The sequence below is a fragment of the Pipra filicauda genome, unplaced genomic scaffold (assembly GCF_003945595.2).
Source record: "Pipra filicauda isolate LSUMZ 115617 unplaced genomic scaffold, ASM394559v2 scaffold472_size498715_pilon, whole genome shotgun sequence".
Lineage (NCBI taxonomy): Eukaryota > Metazoa > Chordata > Aves > Passeriformes > Pipridae > Pipra > Pipra filicauda.
This window is the reverse complement of record NW_024104612.1, coordinates 72,444-94,329: the sequence shown is the minus strand read 5'-3', so window position 1 is coordinate 94,329 and position 21,886 is coordinate 72,444. Positions and strand designations below refer to the sequence as shown.

The 21,886-nt window shown below is 44.3% G+C and overlaps 1 protein-coding gene across 3 annotated transcripts in view; it reads left to right on the top strand.

Moving 5' to 3' along the window:
* The window catches only part of CRAMP1 (cramped chromatin regulator homolog 1), a 50,441-nt gene extending 28,555 nt beyond the window's left edge, over positions 1-21,886 (top strand). For all 3 annotated transcript variants that reach the window (XM_027737967.2, XM_027737966.2, XM_027737964.2), the window contains exons 9-21: positions 44-125; positions 1,139-2,404; positions 4,650-4,827; positions 7,973-8,154; positions 8,738-8,812; positions 10,031-10,112; positions 10,800-10,904; positions 11,561-11,739; positions 12,275-12,355; positions 13,657-13,891; positions 14,187-14,351; positions 15,009-15,154; positions 17,428-21,886. In XM_027737967.2, coding sequence (XP_027593768.1) covers positions 44-125; positions 1,139-2,404; positions 4,650-4,827; positions 7,973-8,154; positions 8,738-8,812; positions 10,031-10,112; positions 10,800-10,904; positions 11,561-11,739; positions 12,275-12,355; positions 13,657-13,891; positions 14,187-14,351; positions 15,009-15,154; positions 17,428-17,592 — 2,941 coding nt within the window. In that variant the 3' untranslated portion in view covers positions 17,593-21,886. The remainder of the gene's footprint in view (positions 1-43; positions 126-1,138; positions 2,405-4,649; positions 4,828-7,972; positions 8,155-8,737; positions 8,813-10,030; positions 10,113-10,799; positions 10,905-11,560; positions 11,740-12,274; positions 12,356-13,656; positions 13,892-14,186; positions 14,352-15,008; positions 15,155-17,427) is intronic.

Below are 21,886 nucleotides of genomic sequence, written 5' to 3'. Positions count from 1 at the left end.
CTGACATTTGTTTTGTTCCCTCCTCTGTTTCTCTCACATACAGGATGATCGTGGAGTTACATCGGAAGGTCTCCAGCCTCATTGAGTTCCTGAAGCAGAAGTGGGCTCTCCATGAAGTGCGGATTGTATCCTTTTCCTGGTCGGTCTGTTCCATGTGCTGTGTGTCCTGGGAGCAGTTCCCTTCCGATTCTAAGTTCAGTTTGGTATCAGAAAAGTGAATCTACCTCATAAATTTAGAGTCTCTGCTCGGTAAAGGTAGAGGTCAGTCTCAGCATTACTAATAGAAGCTTTCATGGGAGATCCCCCAACATTCCACTTTGACCTCAACTCTTCTCTGCTTTGATCCCGTGAAAGCTAGTGAGGAATAATGAAGCTTCTGCTTCATTTCCTCAAACAGTGATCTTAGTCTGGTTCATTATCGATGGGTGACCCCCACAGAGCCTAGATAATAACTGACAATTCTGTTTCCAATTTCAGAAAAGAGTTTAAAGACAGATCTTTGCACTTTGTGCAGTTTCACCAATGAAGGCTTAAGCTTCTTGTCAAGCTGCACTGTCTGAGACAAACAGCATTTGGGGTGTCCCTGCCTCTGAACTCTGATCCATGCAGTAGAAGGATTTGTGAGTTGACAGCTGTTCTGTTCTCCTCCTGACTGTTTTATTTTATCCTGTTCTTGGGCCTTTCATTCAGGCTATTCTCTTCAATTTGCGAGCCTGGAAGAGCGGCAGTACATCACTTGAAATTTCAAAGGATCTCACGGCCTGTAAGGTGGAATTTGCTGCACAGAAAGGAGAGGCTGCTTTGCTGTGCGGTGACGTTGGAGTTTTTGCTTGGTTTTGTTTGGGGTATGTTGTTTGGGGGTGGGTTTTTTTTTTACAATTACAGTGGGGTGTGAAGCAGAGATAAGTAATTCTGTCTGCAACGGAGATTTAGTTTGTGCTTGTAGCAGGTCTTTGCTGTAGTCTTTATCACCACAAAGGACCTTATTTCTGATTATAGTGTCTTCATATCTGGGCTGAATAGAGAACACGTCCTTGATCAACTACTTTTTTTTTTTTTTTAAACTTACAAAATAGTCTCCCAGGTGCTTGTTTGGAAGGGGCAGATGTTTGTTACATTCTTTGACACATCTTTTTAGCGTAAAACACTAGAAGAACAGCAGCTTCAAGACTCCAGAGGCTCAGAAACAAGAGGCAACTTCTCAGAGGAGAAAGTGATGCTCCATCTCTTTCCAGGAGAGAATTGTACCCTCACTCCACTGCCCGGGGTAGCCAGAGTGGTGCACTCCAAGGCTTTCTGCACTGTGCATTGGCAGGAAACAGGCAAATGCAAACAGAACACAAAAGACTCTCACTTACTCCCCCCTGCCCAAATCCTGGGCATTCAGAGCAGTCAGGGGACAGCGAGGGGACAGCTGAAATACCCGCGGGGAACAGAGGGTAAGGGTGTAGGGAGGGCAGAGAGCACTACAGAGCCCAGCAGAACCTTGCAGCCCACAGCTGAAGTTTCTGCAAGCACTGAAGATGGTGCTCCAGAGCCTGGCCAGATGGAAGGAACAGCCTCAAATCTTGGCATCACCAATTCCATCCAGAAACCACCTTCTGGACTCCAGGATCCAGGGGGGCACCAGGAAAAGCTGAGCTTAGTGGCCTTCTGTGTGGAGGGCAGGGAGGTCCTGGCTGGTGACCAGGCAGCTGTGCTGCCCTCGTGCAGCACAGCATGTGCTTGCAGCAAGATCCCTGATGTGGAGGAGCTGTCTCTGCTCGATCCGTTCCCACGGTACATGAAGTCCTGCCAGGACCTAATTGTCCCAGAGAAATGTTCTTGCACAGACAAACTGCATGGGAAAGACACAGCTCCAGCAGCTGGTAACGCTTCCCCGGTGGCTTTTCCAAACGGGAGGAGTGCAGAGACCTCTGACTTCTGTTCCCAGCTCCTGAGAGGTGGTGTGGCTTCCCCCAGCAGCGGCCCATCCAGATGTGAAACTCAGGCCAGCCACAGCCAGGGCCAGCAGCTCGACACTTGTACCAAGGATATCACGGATGCAGTAATGGAGGATTCTCAGGAGAAACTGGGCTCCTCATTTCCACCTCCACCTCAGGGACAATCCAGTACTAAGTCTCTCAAGGACGACCCAAGCCGGCTCTCCCAACAGGTCAGAGAAGAAGGATGGAGTCTGCGAACCTCTGAGAGCCTTACGCTGGCTGAAGTCTACCTCATGATGGGCAAACCGAACAAGCTGCAGCTGGAATATGACTGGCTGGCTGTCTTGGAGCCAGAAACCCAGGATGCTAGAGACCAGACGTCCGAGTCAAGTGCTCTCCCTGCGTGTCCCACCTTTCACAAGCAGAGACTCCTGAACTGCCTTCTGAAACTCATCTCTACTGAGGTCAATCCCAAACCAGTAAGTAGCTCTTGTTTGTGCTCCAGATACTGAACTCTAGTTTGATTTGGGGAATAATTTTGCCCACTTGTGTGTTCACAGTAAATCAGTTACTAACCTTGTCTAGATCTTTGGAGGTTCCTGTGTTTAAAAAAACCCAAAAACCACAACACAACCCAGCTGGCTACAGAGTGGACTTTGCTTCAATATGCTTTTTACACTGCCTTTTAGTTTCTGGTTTGCTGTGATTCTCAGTGGTGGTTCAGTGAACATTTCATGTGACTGCTGGAAACATCAGTGGTGAGGTTAGGTGAGGCAGGTGCCTTCTGTCCTATCTTAGGTTCACAGAACCCTAGAACAGCCCAGGTTGGAAGGGAGCTTGGAAGATCATCTGGTCCAACCTTTTGTGGGAAATGGAGCCTGGTTGAGATTAATATTCTGCATGAAAACTGCAACCCTTGATTTTCAATGTTTATGTAGTTCAAATTAGACTAAGTGTGAGAGTGAAAAGAATGTATTTCTTTGGAATAGCAGAGGCAATAGAACTGTGCCTGCCACAGTTGATACATGTAAAAGTTCCCAGACTCCAGGATGGCTGTTTAACAGTTCCAGAAAAATACTTTCTTCCTTAGGCAGACCTTAGAGAATGAACAAACTTTTCTTCTTGTGCTTTGTAACCTGTATTTAAGATCTGCCCTGTGATACCTGGGCAGCCATTTCCACCTAGTGCAGCCCTTTGAAACTTATTAAAACACCTTTTAAAAAGACACCAAGTTCAGTAGATCTGCTCATATGCCTGTGATGGAGATACAATGAGTTAAAATCCTATTCCAGCCCAGGATGCAAATGTATCCCTGTTCCCAAACACAGAGTTCTTTGGTCTTTCTTTGTTGGCGCAGACTTAGCCCCCATCAAAGTTCCTTTTGATCCTGATTCTATGTAGACATAGAATGAAGGATTTTATAAATTTAAACCCATCTTTGTTCAGATGCAGCTCCACATATAGACTTTGTTTAAACTGCAAAGGCTTTTGGTCTGACATCTCACAGATCTGGGACACTGTCTCCTCTTTTGGCATCTACTTCTACTTCTGGTGACACAGGTGACAGCTAGACATGACATGATAAAACAATTACAGACTACAAAGAGGGACATCCCTGAGACTTGGGGGGGAGAGAGGTAGAAGAGGGGGCAGAAAAAAACAGCAGTTATGATTTGCATGTGTCTCCCTGTCACTTTTTTTAATCAAAGCAGCACAGTGCTACTGAACAATAGAGCAGCTCTATCAGATGTGTACCATATCATACATTCCAGCAAAAAGAAGGAACACACCCTTTCATTGATCAAATACCACTTTATTCTTGCTGTGTTTCAGAAGAAGACACTCTCATTGCAGCATGAATGTAATGGCACTGATATTCCGGAGGTCAGGAGGATATTTACTGCCTCACTGGAAGTACTGTAGCCATTTTAAAGTTGCATTTCATCAAATAATGACAGAAACCATAATATTTTTGCCACAGGGTATTTTAAGAGGAAGGATTGATTGTGTGCATCCCTGCTGTTTTCTCCAGATAATCTGTAACAGTCCAAACAGCCAGCTCTGCTGTGGTTTGTTCCTTAAATGAAGATCACCAGCATAAAACAAAGTGTGCCAAATGGCATTGCATTTGAGTGGAGGGGGTAATTTGAAGCCCATGATTGCACACAGATTCCTTAAAAGGGAGTGATTTCTAGAAAACAGCTTAAACAACATAATGAAACAAATGGATAGGCCTGGAAAATTAGTGAAGCACCTTGCCATGTGCCTCTTGTTTGTGCTGTGTTACAGTGTGAAGGAGAAGGGAAGGGAGAAAATTCAAAACTCTACTTGATTAGAATTAAGAGCAAAATGTTTTTGTCCAGATGTATTTCCCACCAGAGCCCTCTGGATGGAGTTTATGAAAATTAGTTTTGCACTGAACTAAAACCAACACTTTTTTTTCTTTTTCTTTCTATCCTGGGGTTGTCCAGCATAAACTGTGTGAAGGTTGTTGAGTGTTAACCCAATTGTAACATAATTAATGATGGTGAGCTGGTGACATCTAACACTGCTGAATAGGTAGGAAGGGAAATTTCAGCTGCCCCACAGCCCTGCTAGAAGGTATTGCTTAGAGTCCTGTGAGGTATCCTAGTCAGATTTTCATTTCCAGGTTCCCTGAGTAGAGTGAGTTTCACAAAACATGGTTGTACCAGCGCACAGTGTTCATTTAAGGTGCATTTGCAGACGCCCGAGATGAGCTCCGTTGCCACGTCCCCTATCAAGCCTGCTCAGGAGGAGCAGTCCTTGACTCCCCCGGGGAAGGTGGTTGCCATCAGCACCAGGAGCCCAGGCTGCGCACGGAATCAGTCTGCCCTTCGCAACAACAAGACTTTCTCTCCTGGTGCTGCTTCCAGCTCCTCAGGTGAGTATTCCCAAAAATCCATTTGAAGAGATCTGCCCATTACTATCTCACATGGTGATGAGAACTTCCCAGTGATGGAACACTGGAAGAAGGACTGTTCTTACTCTCAGGAACTTCACTGTCTGAGAACATTGGTGTCTGTTAAATTTGCTTTAGAATTCAGTTCTGCTTTGAATCTCAAATAATAGTGCACATCAGTAATGCAATTCACAATCCAGGAGGACTCCCCTGAGTTGCTCTTACAGAGTGTTTGTGGGTTTTGGGAGCTGTGTCGTGGTTTAACCCCAGCCGGCCGCTCAGCCCCATGCAGCTGCTCACTCACTCCCCTCTGGTGGGATGGGAGAGAATTGGAGGAGGAGAAGTGAGGAAACTCATGGCTTGAGATAAAGGCAGTTTAATAAGAAATGCAAAAGCCACACAAGCAAAGCAAAACAAGGAATTCATTCCCCTTTCCCCTGGGCAGGCAGGTGTTCAGTCACCCCCAGAATACCTGGGCTCCATCACATGAACAGTTACTTGGGAGGGCAAACGCCATCCCTCTGAATGTCCACCCCTAACTTCTTCTTCCCCCCAGCTTTGTATGCTGAGCATGATGCCAAATGGTCTGGGATACCCCTGTGGTCAGTTGGGATCAGCTGTCCTGGCTGTGTCCCCTCCAATCTCCTCGTGCACCCCCAGCCCCCTCGCTGGCAGTGCTGGGTGAGGAGCAGCCGAGGCCTTGAGGCTGCGTAAGCCAGGCTCAGCAGTAACCAGATCATCCCTGAGCCATCAACACTGTTTGCAGCACAAATCCAAAACCGCCCCACTGAAGAAAATGAACTCCTTCCCAGCCCAAACCAGCACAAGCTGACGGGCACAGGGTGTGGGATCTCAGGAGAGCATCAGCTCACGGAGCAGGTGACTAAATACATGGTGTAAAGTTTGTTGATAAATAATTACTAAAAATTTCCTGTGCCATCCTGCCATTTTTGATTTAGATTAGATATTAGGAAGAAATTCTTCCCTGTGAGGGTGGTGAGGCCCTGGCACAGGTTGCCCAGAGAAGCTGTGGCTGCCCCATCCCTGGAAGTGTCCAAGGCCAGGTTGGACAGGGCTTGGACCAACCTGGGATAATAGTGGAAGGTGTCCCATGGCAGGGGGGTTAGAATTAGATTAGATTTAAGATCCCTTCCAACCTAAATCATTCTGTGATTCTGTCATTATAAGATACAGAATGATTATGAATTACCTTTTCTTTTACTAGCAGGTACAGCTGCTGTAACCTGTGAGCCCCAGCCACGAAGGCCAAGAATTTCAGTTCTGTGCTTCAGCCCAGTTGCATTGGCCACCAACTGTTTATGACTTTAGGAAAGTCTGTGAAGGTGTTAGGGTTACTGGGACCAGTTGTGATTCTTAGGGTGTCCTTTTCACACCCCTGCTGTGAGAAGCAATGGACCAGGTTAACTGGTGCTGTAAAATCTGGTTGGTACTCTGGGTGGTTTTCATTTAAAATGACATAGCAATTTCACCTTTGTCTAAAGCTTCATTGCACTTCTAGGCAAGGTCACACTTACTTAAATATCTAGTAAAAGGCAATAATTTAATAGATCAAACAGATAAATTGCAGTTCAGTGAGATCCACAGTCTCAAAGGACTTTTTAAATCTTTTTAAGTCAGACTTGAAATAGAATCAAACTTCCTGAGTTTGCAACATTCATTTCTATGAGATTATACTTCATGCTTCTCTAATGCCTTGAAATTTTTTTCTGAAGCATTTTAAGCAAGGATAAGGTTCATCCACTGAGGATCCTGGGCAGAAACAGCAAGAAAATAACAGTATTTGTATCTGATCCTCTAGAAACAGAGACCTGTTCTGCTGGAATAGAGCTTCTGTAATTCAAAGCCAAATATAATTGTCCATGTTACTCTTTGATTTGCACCACTGGGTTACAAGTAGCTCTGTGCTTTAACATATTATTAGGAAGCAGGTTGCCTTTGGTGCAAAGTGGAAAACACAGACTATGTATTCCTGCTTTTGTACGTATCAAAGATGCCACGTTGGCTTCAGCTGAGTGTTTTGGGAACAGAGGAGCAGTACAAGTGTGTTCAGTACAACTGTTATACCCAGTTAACTAGTTCAGCCCCTCAGCAACTCTACCTGGGCCTTGGGGATGCATTCCAGGGTGTCAAAAGGGTAACTGAGTCTGAGATCCCCACCCTGAGTTGGGTTGTTTGGTAGACAAACTGAATCCCTTGTATGAGCCCTGATAAGGGTGTTCTGAATCTAAAATAGGATTCTTTGTGGTCTGGATTGCAACCTGTAGTATACAGTAATTACTGAGCTCCTTTATATCTTCACACAGTGCTAGTAAATGCCTGCAGTAATTTGGTCAGGCAGGAGGCACAAATTTATGTGTTCCTCTGCATTTAGTTGATTTTTAGGTACATTAGCACACTGAAATTTTAACTAACCTTTGAAAAAAGAATTTAGAGCAGCAGGGTGGAGGTGGCCATTTCGTCTTTTAAACAGGAGGATAATTAAAACCTGCAGGTTTATTGGTTCAGTAAATAAAGTTTGATGTTCTTCAGAACACTTCTGAACGCTGTTGCATGTCTCTGCTGTAGTGAGTAAGGAAACCCAGTGTTCTGTGTGGAAAGAGGCAGGTCCGCGTCCATGAATTACTATGGGAAAAGGGGGGTGGGGAGTGTAAATAAATCATTCATGATGTGTTTGTAATGGATCTGTGTTTGTATTATCTTCCCCTACGTAAGGAGTGGGGGATATATAGTTTGTTTACTGGGATAGGCCCTCAAGTATTCCTACAAACTGAACAGATAACAGATAAACTGGTTATCACAGTCTGTATGGGGCTGAAAACTGAGAGCTTCAATTCTAGTTACTTTAGCAGTGTAAAATGGCATTTAACCCCCTACTTCCAAGGATTTCAAAGCAAGTGAATGTTAGTGGTATCCCTGTGAAGCGGGTAAATACTGTCGGTTTGCAAGTGGGAAAACTGAAGTATGGAGAGATTGGGATCACACACAGCTGGTGGCAGAGCCAGAATCCCTAAGTCCCAGCTCTCCCTATGATCCTTCAGTTACTAAAAGTTACTTCCTTTTTTTTTTTTGATTTCATCTCATTTGAATTGCTGTTAAAATCTTCTAGGTTTGAGAAGCCTCCCTAGACCTCTCTTGGTGGCTGGTCCTTCAAGTTCTGGGAGCACTGAGGCCGACAGTGGGCTCTTTGCAGTCCCTACAACCCTGCCCCCCAACAGCCGCCATGGGAAGCTGTTCCTGCCCAGCAAGGAAGCAGAGCTGACCTTCCGGCAGCACCTGGACACCATCAGTGTAAGTGAGGTGACTGAATGGAAAATGCAGCCTGAGCCAGCTTCCAAGAGGTATCGCAGGGATTTTGGGATTTTGGTGCTTCTCATGATGCTCAAGTCTAACGTTGTATTAGCTGAGATGAGTCAGATTTGGACTATATAACTGTGCTTTGAAGTGACATTACCTGTTCAGACCCGAGTCTGAATGCCATCACACAGCCCAATGAAACTGGTTCACTCTCTAATTAAGTTGCTCCAGCAAATATATTTGCCAGGTTTAGCAAAAACTGATCCCCTTCTGATGTGCAGCTAGTTTTAACACGTATTTAAGTCAAATACAATCTCAGTAAGAACTTCATAGGAAGCTGCAGTAGTTAAGTAGTGAAGTGCCTTTTTTGGGGAGAAAGCTTTATCTCCATAAAGAAAAAATATGTTCTTGGTGGAAAATGTTCTGACTGTTGCAGAAAGGATATTGTGCTGTCTGAAATAAACCACAGTATCTTAATTAGAGTCAACTTTACTGACAAACAGAGTCTGGGGGGTATAATTTATTCTGTGTCCGGATGCTTAAAATACTTTGTAATGCATTTCCTGTTCTTGTCCAGATGCAGTCGGACTTCTTCCTGCCAAAGCCCAGGAAGTTAAGGAACAGGCACTTGCGGAAGCCGTTGGTAGTACAGGTCAGAGCAAAGTGTGAATGCCTGTTTTGCTCCCTGACTGGGTATCAGTAAGGCTACAGTGATTTGAACCTAATGAAAAATTGAATTTCCCTCATACACCCACTGGAAAAGTGAAGCTGAACATAGAAGGGAACAGACATTTTGGTCTCTGGTGTAACCAGCCACGTTACATTCGCTGAATGAGGAATATCAATAACCGCAGAAGTCCAGTGCCTGAGGTGGTTTGGCAGAATAAAAAACCCTCTGTCTGGAAGCAGGTTCTGCTGCCTGGGCCTGCTGGTACTGAGGCAGAGGCAGCGTGTCCCTGTGCTGTCCTGCGCTGGCAGTGTTGGAGCTGGCAGCCCTACTACAGCAAGATCTCCCTTTAGATACTTTTCCTGCTTCCTGCTCACTAGTGGCTGTTAAACTGTGGTGGGTATAAACCTCTGTAGTGAAATAAATCATAACACACTTTGAAAGAACAATGATCGCAGGGGAAAAAATGGCTTTTGCAAAGAGACGTATGGAAAAGGTGGCCTGTTGTCGTGGTGCTTTGGCAGCAGACAGGCACTGCCCTCCTTCAGACTGCTGTGATAACCCAGGGAAAAGGCACGTGCCACTGGGACTCCATGGACAGGCAGGGAGCAAACAAGAAATCTGAAACCCAAATAATGGAAACTTAGTGGAGAAAGCAAAGTTCCCAAGTGCCAATATACCATTTTGTCTCCTCTACTCTGTTTAAGAGTAGGAGACTCAGAAATTACCCCTGGACTAATTTTTTTTATCCTGGGATCTTCAGATCTGTGCAATTCCCTGTTTTTTAAGAGCTCCGAAGTACATACAGGTGTCTCATAAATTCACACTTGTTCAATTTTAAGGGAAGATCAGTTTGCACAGAGACTAGGTCCTGTCCTTAAGACCACTGCTGTAATTCTCTGAGAGATTTGAAAAATACTGCAAGTATAATCAGAGAGGAATATAGTTCTAATCAACATTTCTCTGAGAATTTTTCACGTGGAAATTTTCTCTTGTAGTAGTTTACAGAGAAAATACATTATTCCTGTCTGTAACTTCTTTATCAAGAGTACACAGACCTTATTGCTGTGTCTGCTGCATGGTAGCGATGCCATGGAAATACTCTGCTTATTCTGGATGGTCTCATGAACTTCTGGGCTTTGAAAGATGAGCATTACCCTCTGTGTTTAAATCTTGTTCTGGTTTATTGTTTCTCTCACATAGAGAACACTGCTCCCCAGGCCATCTGGAAATCCGTCCCAGCATGTCTGTTCCTTTTCTATCTTATCCAACTCATCCATTACAGGTGAGTCTGTGTCTCTTTTAGCACTTCTTTGGTCTGAAAAGTGACCCTTAAAACTGCATAAAGGAGTAAGCTCTAAAAAGAGGAAAAATGCCCTGTCAAAACAACAGTGTCACCAGCCCACAGGATGATGGGATTGTTCTCCTGGATCATTGTTAAGCAAATCAGGCTTGTGATAGAATTTTTTTCTTCCATTTCCCAATACTGAAAGTAGGGAAGAGCAAGGAGTTCTCAACCAGGAGACAAAATTTGGAACAAATTACGTAGAAATTTTTGTTCTGCAGTGTGTAATCATTTGTCTAGATTTTATATTGGAGTTTCTCTAGTACCTGGCATACTATCTAAATTTCATACAGTATAATCAATCCACTGCCCATGTGTCCTTTTCTGCTGGTACACTCTTGAGTACAGGTGTGGTAGTACAGGTGATCCCCCATCAAAGCCAGCATGAGATTAAGGGTTGTCTTCACTGACAATATGAGAGCAGCCCCAGTAGCACAGCAGCACTTGCTGTTGCCTGTCTGTGGCAAGGCACTGGTTATATTTCAGCTCTCTTCCATCATCTCCATCACTTGCATTCCTGGGGCTTGCTGCTGCTTGGAATTTATTTGCTTCCACTGAATTGTGTTGTGCTCTGCTTTAAAGGTGTTAGATTTCATTTGCCTGAGAGGTATTAATCCTTCCCCCTAGGGAGAGGTTCATTTCGGCCAATCCAGTCCTCACTGACTAAAGCTGCTGTTTCTCGTCCAATTGTGCCCAAAGTTCTTCCAACACAGGCCACCAACCATCTGTCTAGTAAGTCATTCCAAATTCTGCAATAAAAGCCGTGCTGGTGCCCCCCAGGCAGATAACTGTCTTGCAACAGAGAGTGGGTCCCATCATTAGAATGATTAGTGAGGTGAAAACAGCGAGTGCCTCTAGGTTTTACCTAGAGGATTATTTGGGATGGAAAGACATTCAGATGTTTGAAGTGGATTTTAAAAGGTCCAGGTGAGGTTGACCCTTGCAACAACTTAAGTGTTTTAAATTGAGTCTGTATGGCTGCTAGAGGCAAGGTAATGAAATAAGGCTCTGTTGTTTCTAGAGCCCCTCTAGTAACCCACAGGAAATTTCTAGAAATTGCCTAACAAAATACTTACCAATTTGCAGGACAAAAAAGCAAAAATATAGGAGGAAAGGGTGGGGGGAGAACTGGAATGTTTCTCATCTATTTTGATATACCTGGTAACAGGTTGGAACAGGACAGAAAAGTTAAACCGTTTAGCTAAAAGCAATGCTACCCTTGGTGAAGAGGAGATGCTGACCCAACTGATCAGGTGTTCCCATTGCCACTTTTTATGTGGGTTAAGTTTTGCCTCTGGGTCATTTTAAAAAATCATCTTTTAGAGAATCACAGCAAAGTGAAGAAAAGGCTTGTAATGTGGTTTTTGGTTTTTTTTGTTTCACACAAGGTGCTATTGACTTGGCAGCTAAAAGTGCTGGCATTATCCCTGGCAGCCCTATGCCTGTCCTGGATGCAGACGGTTTGCCAGGTGTGTCTCCATTGTCACCAGACGCGGTGCCCACGGTGGTGACAGGGCAGGAGCCAGCAGTAGCACATCAGAACGGAAGCTCCATCACCACTGTGGAGGTCAGAGGCTCTTTTTTCAAGTACTTAAGTGTCTTGCTCTTTCATTGTGTCAAAAAGCTGTATTATTATGACTCCTCTGTGGGCTTTCTCCTGGGGCTTGGTGGTAGACACTGCTGTCATGGCAAAGCACCCTGTGTTGTGTAGTGTGTATTTGAGGTTGAGGGATCAAACCATCATCTCATTGAGCAGATTTCCATCCTGTAAAGTGGCTTGCAGTTGTGAGTGTTGAACTTGGCCATCCAGAAATCTGGCTTAAAAAAAAAATGGTGGCATTTCAATAGACTAATTCAGGAGGAAATCTGGCGCAAAACATGGACTTTTAGAGATGTATTTGGAATGGGAACTCTGATTTCTCCTTGCTGTTGCTTTCATTGTGACCAAGATACACCTTAGTCCATGTCAGTCCTGGTCACTTTCCCAGGGAGTTGATGGACGGTTTTAAAAGACATGAGATGTATAAAGAGGATAAACCGTGATATACCGTTGTCCCTTCCCTCCCCAGCTAGTCACTCATGTGGTTTCTGTTGTGTTCCAGGGCTCAGGCCCTGGGTGCCGAGTACCATTCATCAACCTGCCGACACGGCCTGAGCAGGAGGCAGTTCCTGATGGCTTCCAGGTACAGTGTGTGCTGAGAGAACAGTGCCGTGGAGTGGGGAATGTTCTGTGAGAACACCACTGGTATTGCTGGTTTAAACCCCACATCCCCAGGTAATCGTGCGCCACTGGCACTGTCTGGTGGGAATGAAATCCCTGGAAATTTAAAGAAATTCAGGAAAGCTGCTTAAATATGTGTGGGTGCTGTTCCCTAAAATCACAGTGAGGCTGACAGCGCCTGTCCTGTGAAGGACAAACAGGCTTTACATATCTCTTGGTGGAGCAGAGGAGTTTATGATTGCTGTGCTCTATCTATGAGTGTATTTTAGACATCACAAGGAGAGGTTTCAGCAGCTGGCAGTCCTGCTGCCTGGATGTTGCTGAAGGAGGAATATTAAGACTAAAAGCCCGATTGCAATGCCAGAATCCTGTCCAGAGGATCTCTGTTCTTTGTGCTGGATCCAGTAAGACGTAGACAGATACCTGAAGAGTAACTGTGACAGCACGTAAGTTGTGGGAGTGTTGTCATCCTGTCCCCAACCTCTCTCTCCAGTGGGATCCAGGACCTAGTGTTGGATACTTAAGCCTCAGAATACAGGCTGTTCTGTTTTCAGTGGAAGCTTTTACCACCCTTCCTGTGATACCTGCATGTGAAAAAGATCAAATTAGTTTGATTGGAGAGCATAAAGGAGAGGAAAAATTTTTATAGCACAGAAGTTAGGAAGTGAACCTGTGAGACATTTATTGGGGTAATGGGGCCTTGGGTTCTGGTTCTTGCTCTCAGGACAGCTGTGTACACTACATCAGAAAAACAAAATTGCAGTTCTGAGATGAGGTAATGAGACTCCTTAAAGATGAGTTGAGTTTTGGGAAGTCTGGCTGTAAAGTGTGAGTAAAAAGTGAGTTATCAGTCTAAAAGACCTATATACTCTTCAAGCAGTTACAGGTTTTTGCCTATACAAATACAAATTAATACATATTTCTTAGTAGATTCATCAAAATTATGTTAATTTCATGATCATACAAAGATGCTTGTGTCTGTTGTGTAGGTGTTCTAAATATTCTTTGGAATGTTTTTTCAAATGATTTGGCGGGATATGGGCTGAAGCATATTTGCTCATACTTACTGATATTTTTTATGAAAATAATACAGATTTATTATATAAATAATATATTCCTCTAAATTTAGGAATATTATCTACTGGATTTTTTTTTCCTCTTAAAGTCTGGTTTTAATCTGATATTCAGGAGCTAAGCTGTGCTTTTTAGATTTCCAAGTTCTTCATAAATTTATGAACAATTAACTCTGTTTCTTGTTAACAGGGCACATCAGTCCTTTCTCTGCCAGAACTGGCCAAGACTCCTCTCCAGAATGGTCTGTCCACCCCTCCACTTCCCTCATCAGAAGCTTCCAGTACCCGGCTCTCTCCTCCCAATGTTTCTGCTCTTTTGGATATTTCCCTGCCCGGACCACCTGAAGATGTGCTTTCCCAAGGGGAACCTGCCACTCAGATCAGTGATTCCATCATCGAAATAGCCATCAGCTCTGGCCAGTACAGTAAGTCTAAGCTTAACTAAAGTCTGCCTGTCAAGTTAAAAGAAAATCCCAAATCACTGGCATCTTACATGTCAGCAGAAACTTTTCCAGAAAGCAGTTCTTGGGTTGTGGTTTTTTTGTGGGATTTTTTTTTTAATATCTGTTTTGCAAATAAAATTCTGTTCTTGGCCTTTATTTTCTAGCAGATATGGATGAGGGGCTTGTTGTTTTGTATTCTTTTCCTTACCAAACAAAAGTTGGTGCAGTGTCCTGTAACTGCATTGACTGAATCAGTGCCCCCTGACATTGGTTACAGGTGAAGGTGTTTCTCTCTCTCCTGCAAAGCTGAATGGCAGTGACAGTTCCAAAAGTCTTCCGTCCCCATCCAGTAGTCCTCAGCAGAACTGGATTGCATCTCCCAGCCACGATCCCCAGTGGTACCCCAATGACTCCACAGACTCCTCCCTCAGCAGCTTGTTCTGTAAGTGTCCAGATGCAGAGAAGTGCCCAAAAAGTGCTTTCCTGTAAAAAAAAAAAAAAAAAAAAAGGGCACTTTTTATCAGAAGTGAATCCTTTGGAAAATTGTAAACCCAGTAGGATGTTTGTAGAATTATTCCATTATGTCTTGCTTTCATTACTTCTTGCTTTCATTTCCACAGTGTTGCCCTGAATACATTTTCTTTCTCTTTGCAAGTCTGTTCCTGAAAAGATCCCGTTGCTAGATTATGACCCATACCTTGGGACAAGTTCTTGTAGTCTGTTTGGAGCCTGACTCATCAGTTAGGGTGAGGCATTTGGGCTATTGTGCCAAAACAAAAAGATGCCCTAGGCTTTGCTGCTGGAAAAATAGACCTTGTTGTGTGCTTGGCAAGCACTGTCTCAAAGACATGAGGTCACTGGGTTTGATTGTGGTTTGGTTGTTGGTTTGGGGTTTTTTTTCATTAATATTTCATGGCACCAGTGTAATGAGTGTCCCTACTCTTAGCAGTGTGCTGATGGTGTCCATGCTGGTAACACATCATTTTTAAGAGAAGAAATGGATATCTGTCCTCCATGTCCTACTTCCTGGTCCTTCTCTTTATCCTCCCAATTGCAAACACTCGGTGCAGTGACTTACTGATGTTCCTGTTCTTTGTAGCAAGTTTCATCTCCCCGGAGAAGGGACGAAAAATGTTGCCAACTCCTGTTGGGAACACCAGTGGCACCTCCTTACTGGGACCCAGCCTGCTGGATGGGAACTCGCGGGATTCCTTTGTGTCACGGTCTCTGGCAGATGTGGCAGAGGTATGTCAGCAGACTACACTCAGAGCCTGCTTCCTCCTGCAGGGCAGTTACTGGGTACTGTCCGTCAGACCCTCCTGAGATACTTCTGAGGCAAAGGCGCTTTGACACCTGTGCTCCAGCTCAGTAAAAGAGCACTAGAGTCGTAACAAAGAGATATGTAAAATGACCTGAGGGCACTCGGCATCAGAGCTGGTGTGAGAAGCTCTTGTGAGCAGGTTCCTTTTGGTGGGGGAGGTCATGGTCACCTGTTGGACATATTTTTGTTTTGACAGAGAGAGATTTGGTCCTGTTCTGTATGTCCTGCTTTGTAGAGCAGGAACTGAAAGTACTAAAGGTAAGAGAAAGGTTAACAGTGATGCAGCTACAGTACAGTTGGAGGGCTGGTAGGAAAAAATAAATAAATCCAGAAGGAAGAAACAGGAGATGGCTAATACAAAATTACCTGAGAGAATGGCAGAAGGTCCTGTGCTGCTGAGTTATTGTCTCTATTGGCAGAGCTGTCCCTTTGTGTTGAACTCTTTTAAGGCGTAGAATGAAGCCCAGCAGTTACTAAGGCTGTGACATGCTTCAGGACAGAGCTCCCTTTCAGAGGGACAGACAGGACGAATGAGCTGCAAGGAATATTATGGAACTCAGCGAGGAAAATGCAAAGTCCTGCCCTGAGAAGGAATAATCCCACAGCAATATGGGCTGGGGACTGGCTGTTTGGGAAGCAGCTCTGCTGCCCCTGGGGATGCTGATAGACACCAGCTGAGTGTGAGCTGGGGCATCTGTGGCACCTGGGGTGATCAACAGTGTCGGGAGCTGTTTTAACAGGAGCATGGCCAGGATACTGAACAAAATGATGATTAACCCGCTCTACGCTTAGAGTAGTAGAGTCTAATCTATCTGCTGTGAGACCATGTCTGGAATATTGTGACCAGTTTAGAGCACCCAATATAGGAGAGAGAGAGAGAGAGAGAGAGAGATAAACTGGACCAAGTTCATCAGAGGGTCACCAGCGTGATCAGGGGTCAAAGCACCAGTGATGTCTAAAGGCTTCAGGGTGGGAGTGACCCTACTGCCTGCCAGTACCTACAGTAAGGTCATCAAGGAGATGTAGCCAGGCCCTTCACAAAGTGGTGGTGGGAGGTGGGAGGAATAAGCAAAAGCTGAATTGAAAAAGGTTCAGACTACACCTAAAGAAAAGGTTTTTCACCCTGAGGATAGGCCCGCGGGAAAACGTGTTGCCCAGAGATGTTGTGCAGTGTCTGTCTACAGAGCTTTCTAAGATTCACATCGATAAAGCCCCAAGTAAACTGGTCTCTCCTCATAGGTGACCCTGCTTTGAGCAAGAGGTTGAACTAGAGACTTCTTCACGTCCCTTCCAGTCTCAAATATTCTACAATTTACAGTCATTACCTCAGTGCAACATCACATACCTTGTAACTTCTTGGGGACTTGCCCTTATGGAAGGAACATGTAATTCCTCCATTGCCCTTTGGATTTGGAAAAGGAGGTTCTGTACAGACCTTTTAACTGGGAGCTGCAGTGAACTCATGCTTATTTAGTGTGTCCTTGGCTGTTTCAGACCCTGATATTGCAGACCTTGATATTACCAGCTGCCTTTAGAAGAAAATGGGGTTAGCCTCTATGTTAGGCACACCAGAGCAGTTGTGAGAGAGGTGGGCTTGTGTGGGTCTTCAGAGAAAGCAAGTATTTAAAATGGGTTTAGTGATGACAGAATTTTGAATGACTTTTTATTAAGTGTCCTGCAGAGTCAAGGTTTATTTACAAACACGGTTTGTAAATAAAAGAGGTAATGTCTTTAGAGCATCTAGCTGTGCACCTTAATGCTGAGGTAAGGTCCACTGAGACTATGGGTGGTTGGGTTTTTAAGAAGCTTCCATTTAGCTGTGGATAAGAGCTGTTCTCTAACTCAGCTCAGGCGAGATGAAGTGTATCTTTCATACGAGTTGAGGCTGGGAAGGAGGCTGAGAGAACCAGACTCTTCTCAGGACAAGAGGCAGCAGGCAAAATTTGAAACGTGAAATTCTACCTGAACACAAGAAAACTATTGTGAGGTGGTCAGACACAGAAACAAAGTATCCAGAGAGTTGTGGCGTCTTCATTCGTGGGGGTACTTGGCACCTGCCCAACTACATGCAGGGCAGCCGGTTCTTGAGTGAGATGGTTGGATAAGATGCTCTCAAGATGTCTTTTCCAACCTCAACAGTTCTGTGATTCTGCAAAATTTCCACTGACATGTAGGTCATCTCTTCTGTCTCTTCTAGGTGGTGGATTCCCAGCTGGCCTGCATGATGAATGAGAACAGCATAGATTACATATCCCGGTTTAATGACCTTGCCCAGGAACTGTCGATACCTGAGCCAACTCGCAGGGAGATCCTGTTTGATGGAGGAGGTGGTGGTCCCCCAATTGGGGACCTCTCTCAGTGAGGCTGTGACCAGCAGGCTGGTGCAGACTGCTTGGCTGAGCTGGAGCTTGCATCGCTGGATCTTGATGAGGGTGGGTTGGAGAGCAGCAGCTGAGGCCCAGTTGTCCCTGTCCTGTGTGCTTCTTTCTAACAGAGAAGCATTGGCTTCAAAGGTCTGAAGAAGTACTTCCAAGTCCTGGAATGTGCAATATGTGGGGAACAACAAAACATGGAATAACATTACATGTGTCCCTGCATCAGTGATGTAAGATGGCAGGTTTGTGAGACAGTCCTGGACTTGTACTTTGGAATGGCCTAAGCAAATGGCTCAAGAAGGGAAGGGATTGCCACAGGCTCCCCTACATGAATTATTGTTTGAGTAGTGATAAAAATGGCGTGCTTTCGGATCCGCGTGGAAGTTGTGGAGGATGAAGGGTAGGGGTGGGTAGGGGAACAATTGTGCATCTTGAGATGTCCTAGTTGGCACTCTTCTTATCAGTCAGTCAAACTGAAGTTCTTGCACTCTGCCCAGGGCACTGCCACTCCTCGATGCTGTTCCTACAGACCGTTCTGTTTGTTTGGCTGTTTGACCATTCCAGCAGGGCTCACTCCTGCTTGCCTGTTTGGTAGGGGAGCTCTGGTCCACCCTCCTCCCACAATGCATGGATCCTCTAGTTTTTAAACCCCATCACGTCACAACCATCATCACCCTGACTACACTCACATTCTTCACCTTTGAGACTCTTCAGCACATTGCACAGTTCACCTTGTGAGTGGGGAGAGTGCTTTCCTACTTTCCCCGAAGAACGGTTGCTTTTTAAGTCGGGAAACACTGCAAAAGAGCTTACACTAGGAAAGCTGTGTCATAATTACTCTTGGCTTTGCTGGAAACCTGTAAATATCGCCATCTTTCTTCACAAAAACTGAGGATTTACCTGGGAGAGGAAATAGGAAAGAATATTGTAATGTGTAGGAACAAATACTAGGTTAACGCTAAAGTGGTTAAGATCAGTTTTGTGTCATGAAGAGGAGAGGTGTCAAGTCCTAGCTTAATCCCTTAGTCCTTCCTTATTTCCTCCTTGCTCTGTGAATTCCAGGTGCTCTGTATACCTCAGGGCATCATTCTTCATTACAGTCACTCCCAGGCATGAGTGGGTCTGGCACTCCCTCTCTGAAATCCCTATGCATTTAATGTTGTGTTTTACTGTAGGAAAGACCCAGATCCTGATTGCAGTGGGTTCAACAGGATATCAGGTTACTTTCTGGAGAGCTGGTTGTCCGTCAGTTCTAGCTTTGTAACTCAGGAGACTTTTCCTATTTCCTTTCTTGCCAGTCCTGAGCGAGAATACCCTTGTTGTGCCCCTTTTTTAGCACTTGTCTGCTTCTCCAGTTAGAGAATGTCCCTTGGCTGGTTTGAGTAGCTCTGAATTTATCCCAGGGGCTGCTCCTATATAAACCTCAACTTTGTATTATTAATAAATAAACAAACCTTCTCCATCCCTTAGGCTGTTATCAGGGGTTCATTTCCCAACTTGCACTATACTTGGTGGATGTAGTTCTGCCTGCCTTTAGCTACTTGTACAAGGCATTTCTTTGACTGGGAGTCTCTTGTAACCTTGCTCATGATGCACTGACTGTGTTTGTTGTTTGCCCAGTCCCTTCACCCTGCTTTAGGCAGATGATTTTTAGCTGCTCTGGAGTTGGCCTTATGTTTTCTGTCTTTAGGAGAAAATGGAACAAGTTTTCTGATGCACTTTTTGTGTGGCCCAGAGCAACCTTCCTGTTTCACTCAGAAAGGGGTGAGATTTGGATGACATTCCAAGAGCCCACGTACCAGGTTGCTGCATTCTGCTCTGTGACACAGGAGCCACCCAGTGTGTAAACCCAGCATGAGTACAGTTGGATGTTGCCAGCAGGACACACCTCTATCACTAGCAAGGGGGAAGGTCATGACTAGAAGAAAGGAGAAGTTCATAGCTGTGGGCTGACTTCCCACCCTGACTGTAGGTCCTGTGAGACACTGAGTCCTTCTGTCATTATTTCTCCTTCATTATTCTTACAGACCCTTATTTGATGCAATTATCAGGAAATCACATGAACCTGGAATAGGAAAAGTTGAAGGCTGTCACAAAAATGAACGCTGGGGCCTGTTTCATTCTGAGCATTCCCCCTTGGTATGGAGAGGACACCGCCTTAATATCAAGAGTCATTCCCGCTAGAAGTTCTCAGTTTTCCTTGAAGTTGATCTGTATTTTGGTCCAGGCTTTCCCAGGTTGTTTCCTCTTGGCTTTGGGTCTTTACATTACTCATGCTGATTTTCCTGTATGCTATGTCTCAAAAAATCCTTCAGATTTGCAGAACAAAAGTAGAGGGCACCTTCTGTGGCTGTGGATTACAGAATATGCAGGAGGAAATGTGATGTGTTCTAATCAAGTACTGTATAAAAAGAAATATGAACTCTCATTCCTAAACTTCTAAATACCGCAAGACCAGCATGAGGGTCTCCAGTGTATTTGTATCTTGACAAACTTTTTATCTTCCCTACTGATGCTGGCAGTGCAGCGGCTGTGACAGTGGATTTGGCTCTGCTGCACCTGGAGCCGAAATGGAGAGCAGAGCACTCCATCCAGATCTGGGAGGGCTTTTTTTTGTGCCACAGGGAGCTGTCAGCTCCTGCTCAGCCCACTCAGTTCCCAGGGGGGAAGGACACAATTGCAGAATGAAGGCAGCAGAAGTGGCTATTTTTGATGATGCCAGAAAACTTTAATACCTTGAACCTTTGCAAGTGGGCATGGACCACCCAGTAGTAACAGACTGGAAATGACATGGGTTGGTTCTGCACTCAGAGCATTGGGGTTAGAAATGTGTTTGGCATCAGCCCCTTAAAAGTTGGCATTATGAAGTTCAGAAATTGAGTTCAGAAATGAAATGCTTTGCAGACTTCAGTTTAAGAATGAAGCCCTTTTAGGACAAGTCTTACCAGGGAAAAAATTAACAATAATTGAGATCATTGTGGCAATTCTGAATTGATGCAGAATTTGTTACCCTTCCTATGAGAAAGGCCACTTAAACACATCTGTGATCCGACCAGCTCTAGATTTTAGGTGGCTGTGCTTTACAATAGTAGTCATCATCAGTTTGTGCCTGAGACAAAGTGAAAAACTGGGGGGTGTATCCACACACACACACATAAGTACGTGTGTGTGGGAGGGGTGTTTTTTTGTAAAACTAAAAACTTTTTCAATTCTAATTATTTCAGCTTCTCCACCAGCAGTAAGAAAATCTGTGTATGGGACAATGTCAGCTTAAGCAAAATCCAAGCAAGTGACAGTGAAATGGCCATGGGATTTTTTCTGAGGTACTGCGAGGTGGTGGAGAGTATTGTTTCCAGGGCACTGTGAGGTGGATGTTGGAGAGGACAAATGGACACTAACAGCCTCCAGGTCTAGGCTTTTCCCTCTCAGTGATTATCATCAGGCAGTTCTGAGTAGCTGAGGTGAATGGCAGAAGCGTCAGTGTCTGTTGTCACAGGCAGGGGTTGGGTCCACCCGGTCATGCACACGCTGACTGAGGTTCTGCTGGGTGTTGCATCCTGATCATCTACACAATCCATTTTACCCATATCACTAAATTTACTAAGCATAGGAATACTAATTGTTTTTCATATGGCATTGTTCAGCCTTTTTCTGACACCCCCCTATATTTCTAAATTGAATTACGTGGCTTGAATCAAATCTAACCTACAAAGACATCTCATTTACCAACTGCAGAGTGGAAATTCAGTTGCATTTTGTTTTCTACACTCAGACTTCGGATGCATTTATAAGGAAAGTACTGCACTTTTTTTTAACCTTTTCAAACCTTTGAATCTGTTAATTTCACAGCAATTTGTAAATGTTAACTAAGCGAAACCTTGGCAAGCACTACGGCAATAAGTTATCATTAATTATTGAAACATGATAACTGCTTTAGAGCTTATGGTTCTGGCAGCAAAATTTAATGCTGTTTCTTTTAATAATAGTTAAGCCATATCATCTAAGGTTTCTGGCTTGTTTGAGATGTGAATTTGTTTTATAGATTATAAATATACCTATATAGTGTATGTATAAAGCAGAATGCCTGTCCTTACTGATTATTTTTTGTACCATATTGTAAATTATATTATTTATTCTTTACCAATTTTGGAAAAAGGTGTTTTGGTTATTTAATATAATATACAAAAGCTGTTAAACTTCCTCTGTTTAAATTTCCAATTCAACTTGTAAAGCTGTTTTTATTCTTGTGCATAAATACATACTAATACTTGGTCTAACTTA